General features: G+C 32.2%; 4 protein-coding genes across 4 annotated transcripts; 1 reads left to right on the top strand and 3 right to left on the bottom strand.

Annotated features, from left to right (window-relative positions):
• Nucleotides 1–3,273: 3,273 nt before the first annotated feature.
• LOC108206901 (probable nucleoredoxin 1-2) lies at nt 3,274–4,328 on the bottom strand. Its single transcript, XM_017377332.2, has 2 exons — nt 3,901–4,328; nt 3,274–3,798 (listed from the first exon to the last, which is right to left on the bottom strand). The coding sequence occupies exons 1-2, from the start codon at nt 4,192–4,194 to the stop codon at nt 3,364–3,366; spliced, it is 729 nt and encodes a 242-aa protein (XP_017232821.1). The 5' UTR covers nt 4,195–4,328; the 3' UTR covers nt 3,274–3,363.
• Nucleotides 4,329–9,390: 5,062 nt separating this feature from the next.
• On the top strand, nt 9,391–16,435 carry LOC108210212 (uncharacterized). The gene is made up of 15 exons (XM_017381506.2): nt 9,391–9,642; nt 9,735–9,822; nt 9,920–9,963; nt 10,262–10,351; nt 10,443–10,496; nt 10,992–11,066; nt 11,149–11,217; nt 11,291–11,446; nt 11,527–11,653; nt 13,316–13,368; nt 14,034–14,123; nt 14,195–14,299; nt 15,200–15,388; nt 15,841–15,950; nt 16,075–16,435. The coding sequence occupies exons 1-15, from the start codon at nt 9,607–9,609 to the stop codon at nt 16,148–16,150; spliced, it is 1,362 nt and encodes a 453-aa protein (XP_017236995.1). The 5' UTR covers nt 9,391–9,606; the 3' UTR covers nt 16,151–16,435.
• A 355-nt stretch (nt 16,436–16,790) lies between these two features.
• LOC108206249 (pentatricopeptide repeat-containing protein CRR2, chloroplastic) lies at nt 16,791–18,999 on the bottom strand. Its single transcript, XM_017376485.2, has one exon. The coding sequence runs from the start codon at nt 18,809–18,811 to the stop codon at nt 16,868–16,870; it is 1,944 nt and encodes a 647-aa protein (XP_017231974.1). The 5' UTR covers nt 18,812–18,999; the 3' UTR covers nt 16,791–16,867.
• A 578-nt stretch (nt 19,000–19,577) lies between these two features.
• On the bottom strand, nt 19,578–22,916 carry LOC108206166 (DNA-directed RNA polymerase II subunit RPB7). The gene is made up of 6 exons (XM_017376378.2): nt 22,742–22,916; nt 22,137–22,302; nt 22,008–22,058; nt 21,110–21,175; nt 20,958–21,026; nt 19,578–20,000 (listed from the first exon to the last, which is right to left on the bottom strand). Exons 1-6 carry the CDS (start codon nt 22,855–22,857, stop codon nt 19,941–19,943), a joined length of 528 nt encoding a protein of 175 aa, XP_017231867.1. The 5' UTR covers nt 22,858–22,916; the 3' UTR covers nt 19,578–19,940.
• Nucleotides 22,917–23,507: the final 591 nt, after the last annotated feature.

The raw sequence follows: 23,507 nt of genomic DNA, 5'->3' as shown, positions 1-23,507 counted from the left end.
CATGAAATCTAAAGATATTTGATCGCATTTTAAAAAATATATTACATTATTGGAATATTCAATTAAAATTTTAAATTATATTATAAAATATGGTTGTATTTAACTAGGATTTTAAACTATTCTTAAAATCGATGGTATTCGGTTAGAATTCTTTAAGATCTATTAAAATATGATATTCAAATTTCGATACATTTTTTTATGAATTAAAATGAGATTTTGTGGGATTGTTCAGGATATTTTATACTTTTTGAAATCCCTCAACATTTAATGAGATTTTGACACATCTATATTAAAGCCGAAACATTTGATCGGTCGGTACTTGGGTCAAAATATGGGCTTATCTATAGAACTATTTATTTCTTTTAATTTTGGGCCGAAATACAGATCTTTCCATATAACCAATTATTCTTTTTAACTAAAATATGTTATTTTTTTTTACTATTAAAGCCCAAACATTTGAATAATTGTTTATATAGATAGGCCTGTATTTCGGCCCGTATTTCGGCCCAAAGTAAAAAAAAATAATTGGTTATTTAGATAGACCCGTATTTTATATTAAAGCCGAAACATTGAAAGTTTGGTCGGTCGGTACTTGGGTCAAAATATGTGCTTATCTATAGAACTATTTATTTCTTTTAATTTTGGGCCGAAATACAGACCTTTCCATATAACCAATTATTCTTTTTAACTAAAATATGTTATTTTTTTTTACTATTAAAGCCCAAACATTTGAATAATTGTTTATATAGATAGGCCTGTATTTCGGCCCAAAGTTAAAAAAAATAATTGGTTATTTAGATAGACCCGTATTTTGGCCCAAGTACCGAAGGACCAAACTTTCAATGTTTGGGAAAGATAACATATTTTTGTTAAAAAGAATAATTGGTTATATATATAGATTTGTATTTCGGCACAAAGTTAAAAATAATAATTAGTTATATAGATAGGCCCGTATTTCGGCTCAAGTACCGACCGACCAAACTTTCAATGTTTGGGCTTTAATAGTAAAAAAAATAACATATTTTAGTTAAAAAGAATAATTGGTTATATGGAAAGGCCCGTATTTTGGCTCAAGTACCGACCGACCAAACTTTTAATGTTTCGGTTTTAATAGTATAGTACTTGGGTCAAAATATGGGCTTATCTATATAACTATTTATTTCTTTTAATTTTGGGCCGAAATACAGACCTTTCCATATAACCAATTATTCTTTTTAACTAAAATATGTTATTTTTTTTACTATTAAAACCCAAACATTTGAATAATTGTTTATATAGATAGGCCTGTATTTCGGCCCGTATTTCGGCCCAAAGTTAAAAAAAATAATTGGTTATTTAGATAGACCCGTATTTTGGCCCAAGTATCGAACGACCAAACTTTCAATGTTCGGGAAAGATAACATATTTTTGTTAAAAAGAATAATTGGTTATATATATAGATTTGTATTTCAGCACAAAGTTAAAAATAATAATTAATTATATAGATAGGCCCGTATTTCGGCTCAAGTACCGACCGACCAAACTTTCAATGTTTGGGCTTTAATAGTAAAAAAAAATAACATATTTTAGTTAAAAAGAATAATTGGTTATATGGAAAGGTTTGTATTTCGGCCCAAAATTAAAAGAAATAGATAGTTATATAGATAAGCCCATATTTTGACCCAAGTACCGACCCACCAAACTTTCAATGTTTCGACTTTAATAGTATAGTATAGATTCATTTAAACTAAAATATGTTATCTTTTTTATATTTTCTAACTAAAAAACTCAATCTTCTAAATGAATATCGAGAAATATAGTAATTACTTTTTTTTTTAACTAAAACACATAATCTTTTTAAGATTTTCTAACTAAAAAAATCGATCTTCTACAATTTACACAGGCTACATATAATATTATTCATATATAATTATTAATAAATAAATGGTGATATTTTTCAACCAAAATATATTAGCGTTATTTTTAAATACTCTAATGATCTCAATTTAAAAGTAATTAATATTACAAATCTGTACTATACTATCTATTATTGTACTATTAAAACCGAAATATGAAAGGTTCAGTTGGTTAGTCGGTCAAGTTTAATAAATCGTTTCATATTCGTTCGATGGACCTCCCTAATTTATAACATATTATAATATATTTTTAATTATCTATTAAATTTAAACATTAAAAATTAGGTTAGTATTATGGATCAGTATTTGAGTTTACGCTTCCGTTTAACTTATAATATTTTTTATACTATATTATTAGCTATTAATAACTAAATATTAAAATGCTTATTAGGTTGTTTCTATCTGGGTTTATGGATCTCCTTAAATTATAACATGTAAAAAAAATATTTTAACATTCTCATTAAAAAATATGTATTTGATCTAATTTTAAATAGCTATTTGAAGGATTTAACTATCAAGAATTTATTCAGCTGTTAAATAAAAATTTTTTTTAATCAAATTATTCTATCATAATTTTACTTTCAATAAAATTAGTTAAATAAAAAATATATACGATAAAATAATGAATATTATAACCGCCGTGTATTGCACGGGTTTTAAGCTAGTTGTACTTAAATCTTAAAACATCCATATCACAACTCTACTGTGTTTTTAAAAAATAAAATCATACTAAAATTTGTATATTAACAATAATTCATTAAAATTCCAACTGAACACAATATTATATTTTGACGATGGTGGGTGACGTATTCTAATAGAAATGTATCACGATTCACCACTGTATTTTAACGAAAAGTTTGTTCGATCGATATTTGAGCCTACTTATTCAATTATCTTTACCAGCTAAAATTGTTATCTTTTTTATATTTTTTAATTAAAAAACCTAAATCTTCTAAAATAACATTGAACAATATAGCCACAATCTTTTTTAACTAAAACACAATATTTTTTTCAGAATCCTAACTAAAAAACTGATTTTCTAAAAATATAACATGCAACATCCATATCAAAAAAAATATTATATATAATTATTAATATAGAAACGATGGCATGTTTCAACTAAATACATTAATGTTGTTCTTAATTATTCCATGTTATCACTTTAAAAAGAATATCATAAATCTATACAATCTATTTATACTATGCTATACTATTATCAATGTTCTTTTTTACACACAGGGACTAATGCAAATAAATTAAATATAATTTATGTGTACAAAAACAAAGAAATATAAAGACACATTTTAAGAACTGCGTGACACTTTCAGGAATCAAACGAGGTACCACAAGATAGATTAATAAAAATCTGGAAGGACACTTCTCAGTACACAATACTGGGAGATATAGAAAGATAGATTTCACCGTGGTCACTTTATAAATACATAGAATAGATATGTAAAACTTTAAATCACCATACTTGAGCTGGCAAATAGTCCCAATTATACTCCTCTGTGAATTCCATCAAGGCCTCCTCTTCCAACCCACCGGAATAGAATGGAAAATCCTTATTCCCCTTTTCAATTGAAGGAGATGTTGATCTCCTAACCACCGTTCCGTCACCATCAAAAGCAACTATTCCAACAGCTTCTCTAAAACGACCCAACAACATGGCTATTCTTGATCTTCTACGAAGAGGAGGATGCCTCAACCATGGCATAGAGGCAACAAAATGCTTCCCAGACGAAGGTCCCTTTATCTTCGAGACGTAAATCACTTCAAACGCATTGTCTGTTTCCTTCGTTTCGAGAAACCTTGATCTTAGCCTCCGCAAAAACTTGGCACTGCCCCAATCACCATCAACAACAAGTATGATTTTCTTCCCCACAAGTTGCGACAACTTAACCTGTAAAGATGAACAGACAAGTCAATAAGCGAAATGGTAGAGACTTTTGAGCGCTAGAGGAGAGTTGGCATAACCAAGCACAGGAATGTCAAGAGAGCTCACTTCTCGCCCATTATTTTGTGTGAAAGAAGTGTTTGGATCCCAGAACATATCCAGCCTCAGTTTCTTCAAATATTTGGCCTCCCGCTTAGCAACTCTCGTGCGAGTGAATGGATACGCACTGATACCAAAGTTCTGCAAGATGTCAACGCCATACAGCTCATAATATTTTCCTTGCGGCCCAATAATAACAAGCCTGGGATCCGGCCCCGGAACCCCCAAATCCACAGGGTAACTAAAAATCCGCTCCAAATACTTGCACCTTGGGTCTCTAAACGGGAGTGCCAGCCAGGGCATTTGGCTGAATGTCTTCCAGAATGATTCTTATTTCTTCAGTTGCATATTCGCTAGTATCAATTGAATCATAGACGTAAACAAGCACGATCTCAAAGTTTTTCTTTTTAGCCAACAGTTTATTGTAGGCAGTTTGAATTTCTGTTGTAAGGTCAGTACTGGAAAAATGCTCTTCGTAAAAATACAAGGCCACGACCTTATCTTCGAGATCATGAACAGGTACCTCCTGATTCTGGTTGTTGATGACGTAACTACAGTGAGGAGAATTCAGGAGTTTTGAAATGGAAGGGTGGTTGAGTGCATCTCTGTCTTCACGTCTGAGGCGTTCTATCCTTTTGTCACTGAAAGGATAGGCCCGAGGTCCAAACCAGGAGAAAAAACCGTCGGCATAAGTTTGCAGAACAACTCCTGCCGGATCGACGACAACTGATAAGGGATGAATTTCACCGACAACACAAGAGACGGGAAGTCTTAATTTCTTTTCCAAAGAGTTGCGGCAAGCATATCGAAGAAGGGGATGGCAGGCCATGGCATGACAGAAAACAAATTTTCGAAACATTGTTCAAGAAAGGGTTCCTCAAGAGCAGAATGGAGTTCTTCTGGTGGAGTGAAGGAACCAGAATAATCAGGCGTAAGGCCAACGAGAACAACCTCGAGACCACCGTAAGGGTGGATAGCATTGTAGATATCAACCAAAGAAAGAACATCTTGCCTTAAAATAGGATTCCAAAGAGCGAGTGGGACAAAATGTAAGACAACAACCTTGCCTTTCAGGTGCACAGCCTGGACCGGACATCATTGTATGTGATTAGAGAATCTCTGTCTTTGGTAAAGAGAAGTTCCGACAAATTAACAATATCTCCTTTTTTAAGCCCAAATTCCTCCTCATTATCATTCTTGGCTTCTTGCGCTTGTTGTTTCTCTTTCTCTTTTTAGATTTGTGCTTCCAGAGCCTGGATGATGATAATACAACTGCTTCACTTGTACTCTTGCTTGAACACACCCCTGATCTTAAATCTCTCTCCATCTCTCTCTCGCGCCCAATTAGGGTGTCACCTCCCTGATTTTTATACCCGCCCCCAATTTAATTCTAATTCTTATACTATTATCAATGTATTCTATTAAAATTGAAATTGAAATATTCATAATTTTATTGGTCAATTGACTTTTATCGATCGGTATTATTCTACTTATCTTTTTTTATATGATGTGTTCTAATAATTTTTTATTCTTAACTAAACGAAAACATTTAAAAATTCGGTCAGCATAATCGGTTTGTATTTCAATTAAATTTAAAATATGAACATTATTATTATAAATCTTATAAATCACCCATGCCTGGCACGGGGTTATAAGCCAGTGCTAATATAATTACTATTACTATATCAGATTTTTTTTATGGTTACTATAATAATTTAATTCTAATTCTTATACTACTATCAATGTTATTGTATTAAAACTGAAACTAGCATAAAAGCCCGTGCTAGGCACGGGCCCATAATTTATAATGTTTATTTTAAATTATATTTTTTTAATTTAAATCAACTAATAATGTTAATAATACATAATTCAAGTTGTTATATGGACATATTATTATTCAACTTGAACTAACACAACATAATTTGTATATGAAACGTTTGTATTGATATTAATTTGTCCAATCGATTGTTCAATCAAAATTCGATAGTTAAAATTAATTTTAGGTCAAATTAATTTGATATAATCATATGATAGACGTTTTTTTTTTGACAGAATATGATAGACGATCTTTAATTGAACTTTAGCTGGGGAATATATATATATATATATATATATATATATATATATGGTCTTACTCTAATACAAACTACTAAAATAAAAACTAATGCGATTAAGTAGAATGGTAAGGGTTTCGGGATGGGGGATGGACCCTGAAACGGGCTTAGACGAGGTATAAGTGGGGCCTAGTAGGGTCGGGGCGGGAGGTAGTGGAACAATGGTGGGGCCAAGTTTTGGCTCTTAAGACTATCTGGAACATGTCCCGGCCCTGTGTGGAACCTTGACAAAAAATATTACATGCTTCTTTAAGAAATTTTTACGATGATTATTTATGTATTAGATCTAGTGTTTCCAAATTATTTTCTTAGTTGATTTTAACATCATTTGCATGTAACTTGATTTTTGGTCTAACTCCGGTCACTTAAATAAAACTGGGCCATGTTCCGGACGAAGTGGATCCGACCTCGAAAAGTATACAAAAATATGATCTTTTTAAATAAAATAAAATAAAGATCAACATAACTAAATTAATTTACACTTAAGAGTTTGAAGTAGTGTCATAACATGTAATATATAAATATACATATAATTATCATAAATAATTTAAATAAACTTTTTGATACATCTCATTCTGATCCTAGTATTTTTTAAGTCTAAGTATTTATTCTCGACAGGCTTATTAAGCTAAATAATTTTAATGTGCAATTCAAATTCACTAAATTATTTAATGATTAACGGTATATAGATGAGATCCCTCACTCTCCATTTTTTTGTTCTCTTTTAGGTCACACATACGAGCGAGCATTTATTTTGGTTAACAGAATACCGAAGCAATTTTATTTAATTTTTATTCATTTATGATTTTTGTATATTTAAATATTATTAGTATTAGTAATTAGTAATTTGGATTGTATATTAATCTTATTGTTAGTAATTTAGTCCGAAACTACTAATTTTAATAAAATAAAGTATTTATTTAAATGTTTTTCCTAATTTGCTAGTAGTATTCTCTACAAAAATTTGATTTTTTGTTTCGTTATTCGGTTTTGATTGAAATATTAAATTCAGTTCAATAAAACCAATTATTTTGGTTATGAGTGATATCAAATTATGTGCACAAAATTTATTAAATTTATGCAAATGAATAAATTACAATAATACTTTTATTAATGAGAGCAATTAATATAAGTATTTATTGTGTACATAGAGTTCATTAATTAGTGAGAATGTAATAATTACATTAATTATTGATATTTTTGTCATTACATTATAATTAAGGGCATAATTGAGATTTTACAGGCATTTTTTTAACATAATCTGCCCTTGGTTCGCCTTTTATATATAAGAGTAGATATTCATAATTTTATTGGTGAATTGAGTTTTATCAGCCTATCGGTATTATTCTACTGATCTTTTTTTATATAACATGTTCTAATAAATTTTTATTTTTTAATTAAACAAAAATATTTAAAAATTCGGTTAGTATAATCAGTTTGTATTTCAATTAAATTTAAAATATGGATGTTATTATTATAAATCTTATAAATCACCCGTGCGTGGCACGGGGTTATAAGCCAGTGCTAATATAATTACTATTAGTATATCAGATTTTTTTATAGTTACTATAATAATGATTATTATTTTGTCGTAAGAAAATTTATAAAATATTCAAGATTATTTGTGAGTAATATATGTTTCATTTGATTTAAACCGGAGTCTGAATATGAAATAATTATATTTTAAAAAACATTAAACGCACATTTATGATTTTATTTATAGTATTTGTATATATTATATTTAACGCGACAAATTTTAGTAGAACGTTATGCATGGATGAAATTTTTTAAATATATTATATATTAATTTATATAAAAATATTATATAAATTTGAAAAATATTATGATATTGACTATATTGATCATGTGCTAGCTATACTAATATTAATATTTTAGAAATATTATGTCTTACATAAAAATATTTTTATTATAAAATTAATTTATTATAAACAGAATGATTTTTTAATATAATATGCCGAATGTCACTATTGGTATCCAGAATTTCAACAAATATAATCACATAAGTTACTAAAATCATGGACAACAAAATTCTGTTGGAATTATTTTTTTTACAATTTTTTAAATATAATTTATAATATTTCAATTAAGAATTTTGTAAGTTACTTTTTATATTTTTGTTCTCCTTCTACTTGTATTCGAAAATAAATTATTACTTACTATATTTAAATATAATAATTTAGAAAAGGGAAAATAGATTTTTTTGCCACTCAACTTATAGCGTTTTTAGAAACTTACCACCCAACTTATTTATTTTTGCTTTTAGTCACTAATGTTAGGTTTGGTTTTATTTTTAGCCACCAACTTACGTTCGGATTTGATTACGAGCATTATAATAATTTTTTGTAGCATCATTTATACATAGTGATAGTATGTAATATTTTGATGATGTGTCGTATGTTTATATCTTTATATATAGCAATAATAATATAAAATGAGCCGATGAAAATTAAAATAAGGAAAAATCATAATTAGATTCCAAAAATTCAATAAATCATGAATATGAAATTAATGACTTCAAACAATTGACCTCCTCTCATAAGATAAAGTGTAATTGAGTGATATGACGCATCACCTTTCGCAATTAAAGTTTCAATCGATTAACTCAGTCTAAGATCTCTTTTAAATTTATCTTCAAAAATTTTAATAACTTTGTCTTATTACAATTTTCAAGATAAATAAATAGAGAGGAAAACTTAATTTTCGATGATTGTCCTCTATATATAATACATCATTTTATATTATTATTACTCCCGCCGTCCTTCTCATCAGTTTACAGTTTTTTCTACTGCTTAGCACGTATTTAAGACTCTTATAAAACATAGTTCCATAACTTATTTTCGTGATTTTTTTTTGTGTGTAAAAATTCAAACGCTGAATTTTCATTCGGGAAAAAAAATAAAGTTATATTTGAAACTACATCTTTTAAAGGCCATAAAATGCGTGTAACATTCTCATCATCCAAGGTAAACGGCCTTGGAGACATAAAAAGTACTATATATAAAAATACAAACATATATCAAATTATCAAAATATTACAGATTACCACTATATTTTAATAATGCTACACATAATATGTAATGCTAATAATTAAATCCGAACGTAACTTCAGTGACAAAAAAAAGCTGAATCTAACACTAGTGAGTAAAATAAAAAAAATTATAGTTGAGTGGTTATTTTCTAAAGACGCAATAAGTTTAGTGACAAAAAAAATTATGATAATACTAGTAATCAAATCCGAACCTAAGTTAGTGGCTAAAAAAAAAACCAAACCTAACATTAGTGACTAAAAGAAAAAATAAATTAGTTGGGTGGTAAGTTTCTAAAAACGCTATAAGTTGAGTGGCAAAAAAATCTATTTTCCCTTTAGAAAATAAAAAATAATCTCTGCCAGGTCGTCACCGTGAACGTGAGTGGCCTGAAAACCGAGTAATTTTCACAGAGAAACATCGGCAACGCGTTAAAACTTTAGACTCAATACAAATCACAGCCTATATTTATATTTAACCCCTCGCCAGCGTTTGGTAAAACCTCAAATAATTGGGGATTTGCAGTTAATTTCATTTTCTGCAAATCCAATCCCATGGCTTCTCATCACGCTTCTCTAGGCCGACGAACGGTAAATATCATTCTTAATCGAGACTTTTGTTCCAGTATTTAAATCAAATTTGTTTATTAATTATGCTTAATTACATGTTGAATTATTTGTAGTTGGAAGAAATTAGGCAGAAGAGAGCAGCGGAGAGATTAATCAAAGTCTCTTCTGGTCCCGATCTCACTAAACCCCCTCTTCCTGATGGTCTCTACCTATTATCTCTTTTATTTTAAGTTTTGTGTAATTTTTTGTAATTTTTTCCATATTTATGTTTGTTGTTGTTGTTGGATTTGTGATTCAGATGTAGGAATTAAGCGATCGGAGAGCGGAGGTCGGCTGAATGAGGTACAATACGACCACGTTTATTTGATTATTATAGGGAATTCTCGAGAAGTTTGAAAAAATTACATGGAATGAATAACACTGAAGCAATGAAGTGTGAGAATTTGAAGATTTATCTGGGAATGTAATGCTGAACGTTGGTATTTGAAACGGTGTACATCTTATGTTTGTGAGATTAGTTGGACGATGAGTTTTTTGTTCAAGTGACTCAAATAGGGATGCATTTATTTAAAATTTTATTCGAGACTAATGCTGTAAGTACGGTAACATATTAAGGAAGTTCATTTGGATGTCAATGCAGAATGATGTTACTAGTTTACTATCCCAGTTGAAAGACATGCAACATAAGAATTCAGAATTAGCTGACGAAAACAAGATTTTGGTTCTCAAGGTATTATATTGTAGTATATGAAGTGGTATTAGTTTCTCGCTTGCTTTTTGACTGACATGTTCAATTGTTTATGATGTTCTTTCTGTTTCAGCTTCAGGCAAAAGAGGGAGAAAATGAAACGTTGAAACAGAATCTGCATGAATTGGTATGTGCAAATATTGTGGAGATCGTTTCATTTTCAATAATTGATGGTAGTACAGACTTGATTCTGATAACCTCAATATATAACATCGTAGTTTGGCTTGGACACAAACCTTACATGAGAATTACTAAAGTTCAGTAACTTTAGTGACTTAGCAAAGCTTAACAGCGACTTATCAGTAAAAAATACTCTAAAATTATATTTTCTAGATTAAGTTTAAAGTTGGCCTACTATTCCATTTGATCCAGTGGTTTGTTAAGTAGGATTCTGTCTAATTACTTGATGGATCTTTTATCTTTTTCCTCTATTAGTGACATTTTAAGAGAACTATAGCTTGTAGAAAATGTTTCCTTGGTACTTTTTCCACATCGTAAGTTGTTGTAACAGGGAAAAATCATGGCCGTTTAGCTATAATTAAACTAATTGGTTTTATGGTTATTAAATGTTAGTGCAAGTTTAACTAGATTAACTTTTATGCATAAATTACTGAATTCACAGGAGAAAACTGTGCCATCTTTGAGAAAGGCCTTGAAGGATGTTGCGATGGGAAAAGATGCCGCAGTTGTTGCAAAGGTATACACACCTTGACAATCATGTTTCTTTTAAAAATTTTAAGCCTATATGTAACCAGTGGAACTATATTAATAAAGTGTAGGAGGATCTCTCCGCTCAGCTTCGCGCAATGAAGAAGCGTCTAAAAGAAGCAGAAGAAGAACAATATCGGGTAAACAAGTGTTATGAAGCTAAATTATGAACCCTCGTCTGTGTTTGCTTGCTTATCAGTAATCTTAATATAGGCCGAGGAAGATGCAGCAGCATTGCGAGCAGAATTGAATATGTTACAGCAGCAAGCAATAAGCGGTTCACTTGGTTCTGTCAGCTCAATGGCTAATTCGCATGATCAGTTGCAAGCTCTGGAAACAGAAGTAACCAATTTGAAATCTCAGTTGGAGGTTGGTGCTGTTTAGCAAATTTATTAATTTGATGCTGAGATTTTGTTTGTAAGTCTCTCGTTGTTGAATAAAATTTGTAGCAAGTGTCACTACTGAGGCAGCAAGAGCAACAACGATTCTCAGAAGTGCAATCTCAGGTGACCACGCTCGCGTATGAGAAACAGGTGTTGGAGGAGAAGTATGCGGCTGTGTCCATAAGTGATTCAGGTATGCATGTCAGTTGTCACAGAGCAGTTATTGCATTTTATATAGAGCCTGTTCCTCACAAGTTTTATTTCCTGAGAATCAAGTACTTGCTTCTTTGAAGTACATGTTTTTGTCCTCTTTCTGAAAAATAAGTACATAATTTTTAGAAAAATAAGTACTCAATTTTCAGGAAAATAAGTACTCAATTTTCAGAAAGAAGTTAAACCAAATACCCCATATATGGTGGTAATAGCTTGCAAAACATTTGAATGCACTAAAAACATGTGTTTAATTCACATCATGTTATGTAGTAAAATTGTAATATAATTTAACACAACAAGGGAGATATATGTGTATTCCAGTTGGGGTTTGTATACCTTGCAAGTTGCAAGTATTGTCCTTGTATATATGCACATAAAAGTTGATGGAGCCTTCACATATAAATAAAATGATATGAAACACATTTGACTTCCTGTATACACGTGTGCAAGAATCTCGACCGCTGAATGAATGTTGTTTTCATAGTATCCAAGGAGAGACAACATATGTGCCTGTATCTCATGATTTGGTCCTGACAAGTTAAAAGATATCTGTTATATTCTTGGGCAACACACACACACACACACACACACAGACTCTGAACTAGGACAATCTTTGTTGGTGCAATAAATAGGTTTGGTTACAGCTGAAAAGTATCTGGCATTATAAATATCGGGTTGTCTAACCTGTGCCCTCAGGGCACAGGTTAAGGTGTATTAAATACACCGCAGTAGTGACTGACAGCTCATGTGAATGCATCGTTTACTGCTTTTCATGTTTTCCACTTTTTAAAATTTTTCTCTTCCTCATCTTTCAACACTTTCATGTTTATTTTTTTATTTTTTATTTTTTTAACCACCACATTTAATTTTATTTATTTTCATAAAAAATCATGTTGAATAAAAAATTTATTTTAATATAATAATATATACCCAATCCTTGCATTTTTTATAACTAGAAAAGTAACAAGTATGTGTATAAAAAATATAAATTGATCCCACAAATAATAACGAGACCCCCCTGCATGCACACTAATTTTCTAACTAAAAATAGAATAAAAAATATAGATGCTTAAAATTATATCATTTATATTTTAAATATTATTAATATACTAAAAAATAAATTTATTATTAAATATCAAGTTGATTGATTTTAGTTAGAAGGCTAATTTTAATTAGAAAATTAGTGTGCATGCAGGGGGCATCGATATTATTTGTGGGATGAAATCATAATTTATATTTTTTATACACATACATGTTATTTTTCTAGTTTGTAAAAAATGCAAGGATAGGGTCTAGATTATTATATTAAAATAAATCTGTTATTCATCATTATATTTTATGAAAACATATAAATTAAATATTTGGTTAAGAAAATAAAATTAGAAAAATAAATATGAAAGTGTTGAGAAGTGATGAAAAAGAGAAGAAGTAATAAAACTAAAAAAGATGAGAAGTAATAAAGATAATGCATTCACATGAGCTGTCAACCACTACTGCGGTGTATTTAATACACCTTAACCTATGAGGGCACAGGTTAGACAACCCGTATAAATATATAACTTCAATCTATTGCATTACGTTTTCCTTAAACTTATATATTTGGATTCAATTAGTGTAACTTTTGAAATATTCTTTCTTGCAGAAAAAGTTACAGAAAAAGGAACGGAAACGGCTCCCGAGAAAACATTCTCACTTGTAAGTTATTACTTTTTTTTTGGTGATATCTTCGATAGATACATTGTGGTTAGATCACTTTCACTATGACATTGCATATTCTCGTTTGCAATAACTTTGTGGTCAATTTTAACCTGCATAGCTTCCTCTTTACAAAATTATGTCCATGGATGATTTGTCAAACAGACAGTACTGATGCTGTCTATATGATCGACCTGGATATCTGTCATATAGAAGTATAGAACTATATTCTCTTATTCATAAAACCTATCTCTGGTTTATGAAGACAAACCTTTTGTAAAAGCATAAACCACCTTTTTTCTAGATATTTCATAGTTCCAGCCCATCAACCTTCCAGTTCTTGTGTAGTGCCTCTTTTCTTTAGTTTAAAACCCTCTGATGATCATCCCATTGCCGGGATTGGAATTTTAAATAACTCGAGATCTACTCCCTAGTCCCAATTAGAAATTACTGTAATCCCATCCCCCCCCCCCCTCTTCCCCCCCTTTTTTCAATATTGACATTGACTGTGGGCATTTGAATCATGTGCTGGTACCCATATTAAATATTAAGCTTTTTCTTGAAAATCTTGCAATACTTAGTGAAATAAAAAGTTTCTTTGAACGAAGCAGCCTACTTCAAGAAAACACAAAAATATCCTGAATTGTCTATTTTTTTTAATGTAGGAAGACAAGCAAAGACTTGAGCAGCAATTGCATGATATGGCAGTAGCAATTGAGAGGTTTGAGAGTAGCAGGCAGAAACTGCTACTGGAGGTAATGTCTTTATTTAATTGTCATCCATATCTGGATAGAATATTTATTTTGTTTCTTTATCCTGTCGACAGATTGATTCACAATCTTCAGAAATAGAAAAGCTTTTCGAGGAAAACTCAAATTTGTCATCGGCTTATCAAGAGGCAATGACTGTTGTGGCACATTGGGAGAGTCAGGTGCATACCACCTAATAGATCTTTCGCGGCTAATATTGATGCTAAATGTGCTCATTCATGTCATTATTTTTTCTTCCTTCTTAAAAAAAATATTAAGTTGATAAATATCTATTATTGAAGGAAACATGATAGTAAAAATGCTCCACCTTATGCCTTGCAAGAAGGAAGAAGGCTGCAAAAGGAAGCATATGTCTTTAAAAACATCGAACATTAATCCTAGAAGGAAATCTATGTCTAAGCGTAACAGTGACTTATCAGTAAAAAACCCCTTAAAATAATATTTTTGTTCGTTTTTGTAAAAAGTAAAAGTGACTATTAACTTGAATTCAGAAAACTAGGAAATGATACGCATTTCAGTTAGGTATATGTTTCCAATTTGTGATTTGTCTTGATTAAAATGCAAATTATTATTTTCCCTTGTGTCCTTGTAGTACGTTGCTGTTAATTTTTTTTATTATTGTTATATATTTATATATAATTATCTAAGAAATAGTAACTTTTAAGTAAAAAAATTACAAGTGATAGCAATAAAACTTTAAATAAGAAGTAGCCTTTTTTATGGTGAGCCAAACTGGGTACTTTCTTCTTTTAGCTGCCCATGTACAGTTCAGTACGCTAGACTCTGCATGCATTGCATTGCTCTATTATATTGCATGTTAAGAATGAACTATTAGATCAAAGAAGGCTATATTTCCAACATATTTCCTTTTTGGTTAAATATGATTTATCCTGATATCAGATGATACACATTGTAAATTGATATGTTTATGTATTACATCCCTCGGCCTTTTTCTTTCTTAATACCCTCCTGATATCAGATCAGGTGCTTTAATGGTAGTGATTGCTTGTTCATTTTATGTACATGTACAAATATTCTGTTAACAGGTGTAATTCATGCAGGTGAGTGATTGTCTGAAACAAAATGAAGAGCTCCGGGCTATGTTAGATAAACTAAGAATGGAACAAGCTAATATAACAACATCGACATTGAATGAGAACTCTAACCAGAGACATCTTTTGGATTCCAACAAAGATCTGGGCGATGAGACAACACCCCAGGCAATTCCTGCTGAAGTTATCTCCCTTAAGGTTGGGTTATTAATAATTTACTCTAATTTTAGAACAGGATCCATATGCATCAGCCACTACAACTTGACTTGGATGATAAACTAGTTTATGCACTATATTAGCCAATTGTCCTTCCCTATAATTACAAACCCTGTATCATCCACCTGTCCACATGTGTATACTATTATTTTTGTTGTAATTGTTTATAGATGTAGAATGGAATATCTCCACAGAATTAATAAGACAGGATCAAATTGCTGGGGCAACAGAAGCACCCAAACCTAGGTGAATCCCATATTATAGTTGCTCAATCATGCGGTGATAAGACCAAAGATGCTCTGACCTTATTCTAAAATGCCTTTTTAAGGAATTGGATCATACGTGTAACCCTTTTAGTTATAATACAGCATTGTAAACTTACTATGTTATATTTTTTTAACTTTCTGTAAAATATTAATTTGGGGTTTTTTTAGGGTCAACTTGCCAAGGAACAGAGTAAAGCAGAAGCTTTGTCAGCAGAGGTTATGCAGCTCTCATCACGGCTCCAGCAAGCGACACAAGCATACAACGGTCTTGCACGCCTGTATATATCTTCCGCCAATCCCTTGCTGTTCCATTTGTGTTTATTATTGTATGATGCATATTATAATATGCTTGTAGCTTCTTTTTCGTCCTATAAATCGGTTAACTATAATATTATCTTGCAGCTATAAGCCCGTGCTGCGCAACATTGAGACTGGTCTTCTTAAGATGAAGCAAGATAGTTCCTTAATGGTACAGTGAAGTGTTGGTGGTGTTTCAGTTTTAGGGTTTATGCGGTAGTTACTTTGAGAACTTGTGGCCAGTGAAATCGTTCTAAATGTTCACTGTGGTTTCTATTTCTAGGCTCTACAGCTGTAATTTTCATATCATGGAAAATGTTTCTACCTGCTCTCTAGAGTTTTATGTACACACAAGTAATACAAATGTCCGCAGATTTATGCATACATGTTGCATCTTGTAAATTGTAAACATATCATACTTCAAGGATTGATGATCTCAATCTCCTAGTTTTTGGAGTTTTTTAAATTACTGTCATTCCTTAATGTTAGCGATGGAGTAGAATCAAATAAATTAGTCTGTATATATTGTTTATATTTTTGCGAGATTACGATTTGAAGAAACATAAAAGGGTCCAAACTCGAATTCTACAAATTATCAACCCAGTATTTTATTTATTTTATTCGTATGAAAAGTTTATTTCCGTGGTGGTATAAAAGAAAAAACTATGTAGTTTGGTATACAAAATAGTAGATGGATCAACAGATGATACGTATAAAACAATAAAGATCAGTCCAAAAACAAATTAGTACCAGTATTAGAATTTAACAGGTCTGCAACACTGGTTTTTAAATTTTAATTACGCATGAGATTCACATTGCTGTACACGTATAAAATCTTATTAGAATTCAATGGTGGTATTGAAGTTGAGGAGCAAAAATCAGGAACTAAGCTACAAGATTACCAATAATCCTGACAGGAACAAATCCCATCTCTAAAATGATGTATACGGTTCACATCTCGAACCAGAATCTCTTTGCTTACGAATCTGGAGATGAACTTTGTAAAAGAATGACAGTCTTCGCATAACCTTAAGTTCTTCGTGATCCTAATTGTTTTCCCTCTGCTGTTGTTTATCAACCCATATGCAAGTGCCAGTTTTTCACTGTGACCCAATACAATTCTTTCCTTCTCCTCTTCGTCAAGATGATAGAGCACTACTTTGGTTTGCGGCACATAGCCCATCTCCTTCATTTCAGTTGACAGTTTCAGTAACAAGGCGTGGATCTGTTCGTTCTGCGGGTTGAGCTCATCTGCTGAGCTAAATGAGTAAATTTTCCTTTTAACCTCAATCCAACTACAACCTGAGAGCTTTTGAATTCCTCGCGTCTCAAGAAGATTTTTGACTCTCTTTACATCATCCCACATTCCAGCCTCTGCATATATTTCAGCCATTAGTACATAGTTACCCGCATTTTCTGGTTCCAGCTGAAAAAGCCTTTTGCATGCCATTTCTGCAAATTCAACATTGCAATGAATCCTACATGATCCAAGAAGAGAACCCCAAACTGTAGGTCCAGGTTCAATTCGCATATCTGATATAACCTTAGCTGCTTCATCCAGGCGATTTGCTCGACCAAGAATGTCAACAAGGCAGGCATAGTGCTCAACGCTAGGATACATTCCATGTTCTTTTCTGATTGAGTCAAACAACCTCTTTCCCTCCTCAACGAGCCCTTCATGACTACAAGCTCCTAAAACACTTACAAAAGATATAAGACTCGGCTTTATGCCACTGCCTACCATCTCATTAAAAAGATCAATTGCTTTCCTGCCAAAACCATGACTACCATAACTCGAAATCATGGAATTCCACGCCACAACATCTCTCCTATCCATTTGATCAAAAACACGACGTCCAAGTTCAAGCTCACCACATCTTGCATACATAGTCACCAAAGCACTCGTAACAGGCAAAACTGAATCAAGACCTTTCCGTAGGACATAGGCATGTATTAACTGCCCTTGTTCCAAAGCAGCTAGTGCCGAACAAGCTTGAATAACACTAACCATCGTCACTGAATTTGGCAACAAATCATCACTCTCCCCCATCATTTCGCGGAAAAGCTCTAACGCTTCAAGTGACATACCATTCTTCACATAACAAGCAATCATTGCACTCCATGAAACCACACTCCTCTCCGGCATCTCATTAAAAACAAAACAAGCATCATCCACACAACCGAACCTAGCATACATATCCACTAAAGTAGTCATAACATGAACATGACTCTCATACCCATGTCTTAAAATCTGTGCATGAATCTCCCTTCCTTTGCTCAAACCCCAACTCAACCCCTCCCCAGCAACACAAGCCTTAAGCACATAAGTATAGGTAAACCTATCCGAACGAGCCCCAATCGCATTCATCTTCCTATAAAGATTCAAAACCTCCTCCCCATTACCCTTCAACGATAAGGCCCGAAAAATGGCATTCCACACAAACACAGTTCTCCTACGAATTCTATCAAACACCTTGCGTGCACGTTCAACTGAGTCAAGTTGGGAGTACATATCAATGAGCTTAGTGGCCAAGAAAGGATCCTGGTCAAACCCATCATGAATTAGCCTGCGGTGAACAGTTCCGGCGGCGGAAAGTGAGTTTTGGCGGGAACAAGAAAGAATTAAGAGCTCGTAAGTGTGTTGAGTGGGGTTAGGTTCTTTGTAAAGGAGTTGGAGGGCTTGTTTGAGATTGTTCTTAAGACAGAGGGATTGAATTGATTGGTTGTTAGACGGTCGAGTTGAGAGAGAACTAGGGTTCGTGGAAATGGAAGAGACTGGAGGAGAATAGTGGGTGAGGACCGGATGTTTTTGGAGGATTTGGTGGCCCTGAAACGCCAACATTACAAGGATATTCAATCCCTTTGTTATTGCCACAGACTAACAGCCTACTCGAAGGTCTTATGTTTTTAAGTTTTGGGTTTTAAAGCTCCGAGAAATCAGAGATTTTAACAGAGAAAATGCTGGTAGACGTTATGCAGCAAGATTCCTGACAGATTATAGTCGGTAAATCGGACTTAATCCGAAGTCGTGGATTAATCTCAGGAAATTAGTCTGGAAAATTAATCCGAAGTATTAACTTTATTAAAATAATAAAATAATATATAGTTAATACTCTATTATAATATGTACTCCTTATTCTATTATATTAGTTTCGAAAAACAACTAACTGGTTTAATGTCACGAGTGAATGAATTCACCCAACGGTGTAAATATGAATTTTTGGTGAAAAAAAGGTATGCTAACTTAGATGATTGTGTTATTGTGTCACTTGTAGTTTTGACGATTTCTGTAAAATTTAAGCGCGAAACTTACAAGATTTCCGATTTTTTTTTTATGGCATACCAAAAATGAGTGATATTGTTGTCTATATATCGGCAACAAATTAAAATGTCCTTCGTCTACCATCATTGGGACAATTTCTTATGTTATGTTCGAAACTTGGATAACAACAATAATGCTATCAACTAAGAAAACTAGAAGGCAAATATGTTACGTTTGAAGCTTGGATCACAACAATAATATTGTCAACTAAGATAACTAGAAGGCGTAGTGCTACAATTTAGCCACCTGACAGAAACTGAACTGATGAATGGTAGGGAAACTTGAATTTCAACAATCCAACTGTCTAACAGGGTCATCCCTATTGTTTGAATATTTTAACCATTTAAGCATATACTAGCCACCATTCAAGTGTCTCTTTCTCCATAGTTCACAACAAAATGAAGGTTCATATTTGTCATATTCTTTACATTCAACACACGTCTACATAAGCCCGAACAGGTCAGTCATACTACAAAGATTTTAGATTAAGAATTTAAGGCTATCCAAGCAAAACCCAAACCGATATACTCCACTTTCTCACACCCACATCTCATTATTACAATGATTGCAGGATCTAAGCACAACGACAATCAGAAGACAAAACCTCAGGCTTGGCTCCTGGACAATATCGCATGCGCCTTCGAGTCTGTTAAGAAGTTGGGTCACTGATCACGCCCAAGAAATCATCTTTTATGGTACCAATACAGAACTGCATAGCAGGCAATACATTAGACAAGCAATTCTATGTTAGCAAACAGTGCATAAAAATATACTAGAGAAAAAGCAAAAATTGCTGAGCTTTTCCGGATAATATTGCTTTATGATGGTAAAAGTTTAATTCCATATAATGCAGGCATACAACATATATAAAACACCTATAAGCGACATAACATACCGTACAAGTAAAACACTAAGCTTCTAACATTGAACATGCAATATGCATAATAAACATGTAACGTATTCTTATCACTAAATAACACAAACTAGTGCACTTGAGTATGACCCTAGATTCTCATACATCAAAAAAAAGATAGAAACAAAGGTCTGAGGTGTATACATTTAAGAGTCGTGTATGAAGAATATTGCAGCTGACATTTACCATGATATGTTCATAAGACAACACTCAGGAAACTCACAACACCGGTGCCCCAGAGTTTTTGACAAGAGAGTGCAAGGAAGAAAAGGACAAATTAATAATTTTCCTTCCTTTCCAATCATCCCAAAAGTAAATAGAATCTTCTGGGTTAAAATTTTCTTCTCCCTTCTCTCATAAAAAAAATCAAAAATATTCTTAACAAAGCCATGATTATAAGACATTACAACATATGATATCATAGATATCCGCCCAAATAACATAAGTGCCAATACCTAGTTTACTTGGCTTTTAGACCAAAAAATTGTGTTCATTAACAATATACATTATTATAAATAGCATAATTAATCTAGCGAACTCATATGTACATGCAAGATTTAATAAATGATAAATTGCAAGGAAATAAACTGGATTTGATGATTAAAGGGATCAATGAGAACTATTTTTCTAAAATACTGTATGCACCAATTCCATTGCAATTTTAGCAAATACTAGTGATGCGATGGCCACATCGATCCCGTCTTTTCTGGAAAGAGGGAGTAATAATACAGAACAGGGTGGACGAGTGCATACAATTTCTGTAGCATCAACCCTGGTTCCAATGATCTTCAGCCTGACTTCACTTTCTTTTTGGATCTTAACCTGAAATTGAGTTTATCATCAAACATAGATATACATATTGGAAACATAATTATAAAGCAATATAATGTAATGGCGGTACATACCGATCCATCCGAAGTTGTATAATTAGGCATATCACCAGATTGGAACTCCATATCATCTGGGATCAACTGATGAAAAAACAAGAAAGTTTGGAGCAAACACATAAAAATATTAAATAGGTACACTCATGGATTCCGAATAGAATTATAGAAAACCCTTTTTCTTGTACTCAAATTTTAATTCTGTTCGATCAAATAAACTATGCATGCATAAACCTCAAGTATATCCAAATAAAAGTACCTACTAGGCCCATTATCCTGAGAATTATAGTAGATCATGATCATCCTATGACACTCGAAGAGATGACTTCATAAGCTGCTTCCTATCAAAATCTTATACAAAATGCAACCTTCATTGTAACTAAAGAGGTCCGAAGTTGCACAAAGGCCACTCTTTTGACTAAAAAAGTCAACCTGTGAAAGGTTGTTCATATTTTATCCATAATAATTAATTACTCAAATTCATAGGTCTGGCTAGTTCCCTTACAATTAACAAAATCAGTCACAAGAAACCAATCCAGAGAAGTAGTGTGATAATTATATACAAGGATCAGTTGCGGGTTTGAGGCCAGTATGTTTAGCCAACAGTAGACTTCCAACATTTTATTCCCCACAGAGTATGACAGGACACCCTCCTTGCATTCTGCTACATGAATATTCTCTCACTGTAACAGGCCTCTTTTGTCCGTTTAGGCATTAAACTTACATCATGTTTCCTTTATGCGGGCAATCTTACCAAAGTTAGTATTATGTGAACATTCCATTACTGAAAAAATATCATTTAAGAGATCACCATAATTTTTGTTGCACTGCTGTACCGAAAGCGACCGTTCAAAAAAGTACCACCACCTAAATCAAGATTTTTTTTTTTTGGAAAGGTTTAAAGGTAGATCATACTCACGTGATTGGAGACAAAAATCTGAACAGGTCCAGCTTCAGCAAAGAATCCCATCTGCAACATTTAAATCTTAGAACATCCCACACTGAAAACCAGATCACTTAATTCAGCTCATACAGTTAAGGCACCTACCTTATTAACCATGGTGACAACAGCTTCCAAGATTTCACCTTTAAAAGGCCTAAAAACAACACATTGGTACTTAACCGGAAAGGTAACAAATCCAGTCCCATCTCTTATCAACCCATTCCCCACATTTTCTACACCAGTTATCGCCACAATAAACCCATGTCGGCCACTGTAAATAAAAAGTCCACCAAAAACATAAAATTATGATCTCAACATAAATATCGTCAACCATTCAATATAATCAACATTCCTTTAATGTTCCAAAGCCATAATACAAACCAGTAATTACAACAATCTGATAACACACACAAAAGAACCTATATTTCGGGTCAGATAAGTTTCGAAACAGCTCAATTGGGTAACTGGGTAATTCTTAATCCTATCAGTCCAACATATCAATGTACCAAAAAAAAACCCAATTCTAATTCAAGAACCTAAATAATTATGTGAACACATATACAAGTAATGAAAAATTATTTCTTTATCAAGAATTAGGGTTCCATAGAGAGAAAGGTAGTACCTTCAAGTGATACATACATACAAGTGATAAATACAAGATAATGGGTAATCAAGAATTGGGGTTTAGGGCAGGAAAAGAGGGGTTGTACCTACAAGTGCCCTCCACGTCTTTCATTAATTTGGAGACGAGTTTAGGGCGAAGATCTCGTCCAAAATGGCGTGGATGAAGCTGCATATTTCTCTCAAGTACTATGTGAAAGAACATCTTTGCTTTCTTTCTTATTGCTACTAATTTGATTGATTTCTCGAAAAAAACTAGTCTTCTTCTGGTATTTATAGACAGACGACAGGTTGTTTTATGGGCTTTTGGGGCCTTTCTTATTTCTTACTTTCTGTTTGGGCCTTTGACTGCTCGTACCATTATTTTTTCTCTTATTATTTATTTACATTTTATTTATTATGAATCTTTATTTTATTGAGTTGATTATTCCGTTGTTTGAAATATATAAATCATTGATGATTATTAATTATATATTAATTATCGATTTGTAACTCGTCGAATTGATTTCCAATTTTATCTAATAATTATTGAATTGATTTTCGATTAGTAATAACTATAATGGTAGACCGATCGGGTATTAAATTTTTTTCAAATATATAGAAATTCAAGATGTGAGTAAATTTTAAATTGGACAATAATGTGATTCATATAATAAATCTTTTTAAATTTTTAGTTAAATACAATTTTTTATTTTGAAAATTACATATATGACTTATAGGATAATGAAAATAAATATATAGTTTTGAAAATTTTCTAGAGAAATAATTTCAATAGATTGTTATGAATAAATTTTGAAGGAAAGTTAACCTTGAGATTTTGAAGAAAAACTTTGCTTATATTTATCCAAAATAATA

This window comes from Daucus carota, chromosome 2 (genome assembly GCF_001625215.2).
Source record: "Daucus carota subsp. sativus chromosome 2, DH1 v3.0, whole genome shotgun sequence".
Lineage (NCBI taxonomy): Eukaryota > Viridiplantae > Streptophyta > Magnoliopsida > Apiales > Apiaceae > Daucus > Daucus carota.
The sequence above is the reverse complement of the archived record's forward strand: the minus strand, read 5'-3'. Positions and strand labels throughout refer to the sequence as shown.

Bases quoted from the DNA above. Each gene is read 5' to 3' on its own strand.
- LOC108206166 (XM_017376378.2), bottom strand. From the start codon at position 22,857: ATGTTCTTTCACATAGTACTTGAGAGAAATATGCAGCTTCATCCACGC. The intron at 21,176-22,007 runs GTGAGTATGATC...TTTTTTCATCAG, and splicing joins AGATTTTTGTCTCCAATCAC to TTGATCCCAGATGATATGGA. The intron at 20,001-20,957 runs GTATGCACTCGT...CCTGCTATGCAG, and splicing joins GGGTTGATGCTACAGAAATT to TTCTGTATTGGTACCATAAA.
- LOC108210212 (XM_017381506.2), top strand. From the start codon at position 9,607: ATGGCTTCTCATCACGCTTCTCTAGGCCGACGAACG. The intron at 10,497-10,991 runs GTATGTGCAAAT...CTGAATTCACAG, and splicing joins AACAGAATCTGCATGAATTG to GAGAAAACTGTGCCATCTTT. The intron at 14,124-14,194 runs GTAATGTCTTTA...TCCTGTCGACAG, and splicing joins GGCAGAAACTGCTACTGGAG to ATTGATTCACAATCTTCAGA.
- LOC108206901 (XM_017377332.2), bottom strand. From the start codon at position 4,194: ATGCCCTGGCTGGCACTCCCGTTTAGAGACCCAAGGTGCAAGTATTTG. The intron at 3,799-3,900 runs GTGAGCTCTCTT...TCATCTTTACAG, and splicing joins CACAAAATAATGGGCGAGAA to GTTAAGTTGTCGCAACTTGT.
- LOC108206249 (XM_017376485.2), bottom strand. From the start codon at position 18,811: ATGTTGGCGTTTCAGGGCCACCAAATCCTCCAAAAACATCCGGTCCTC.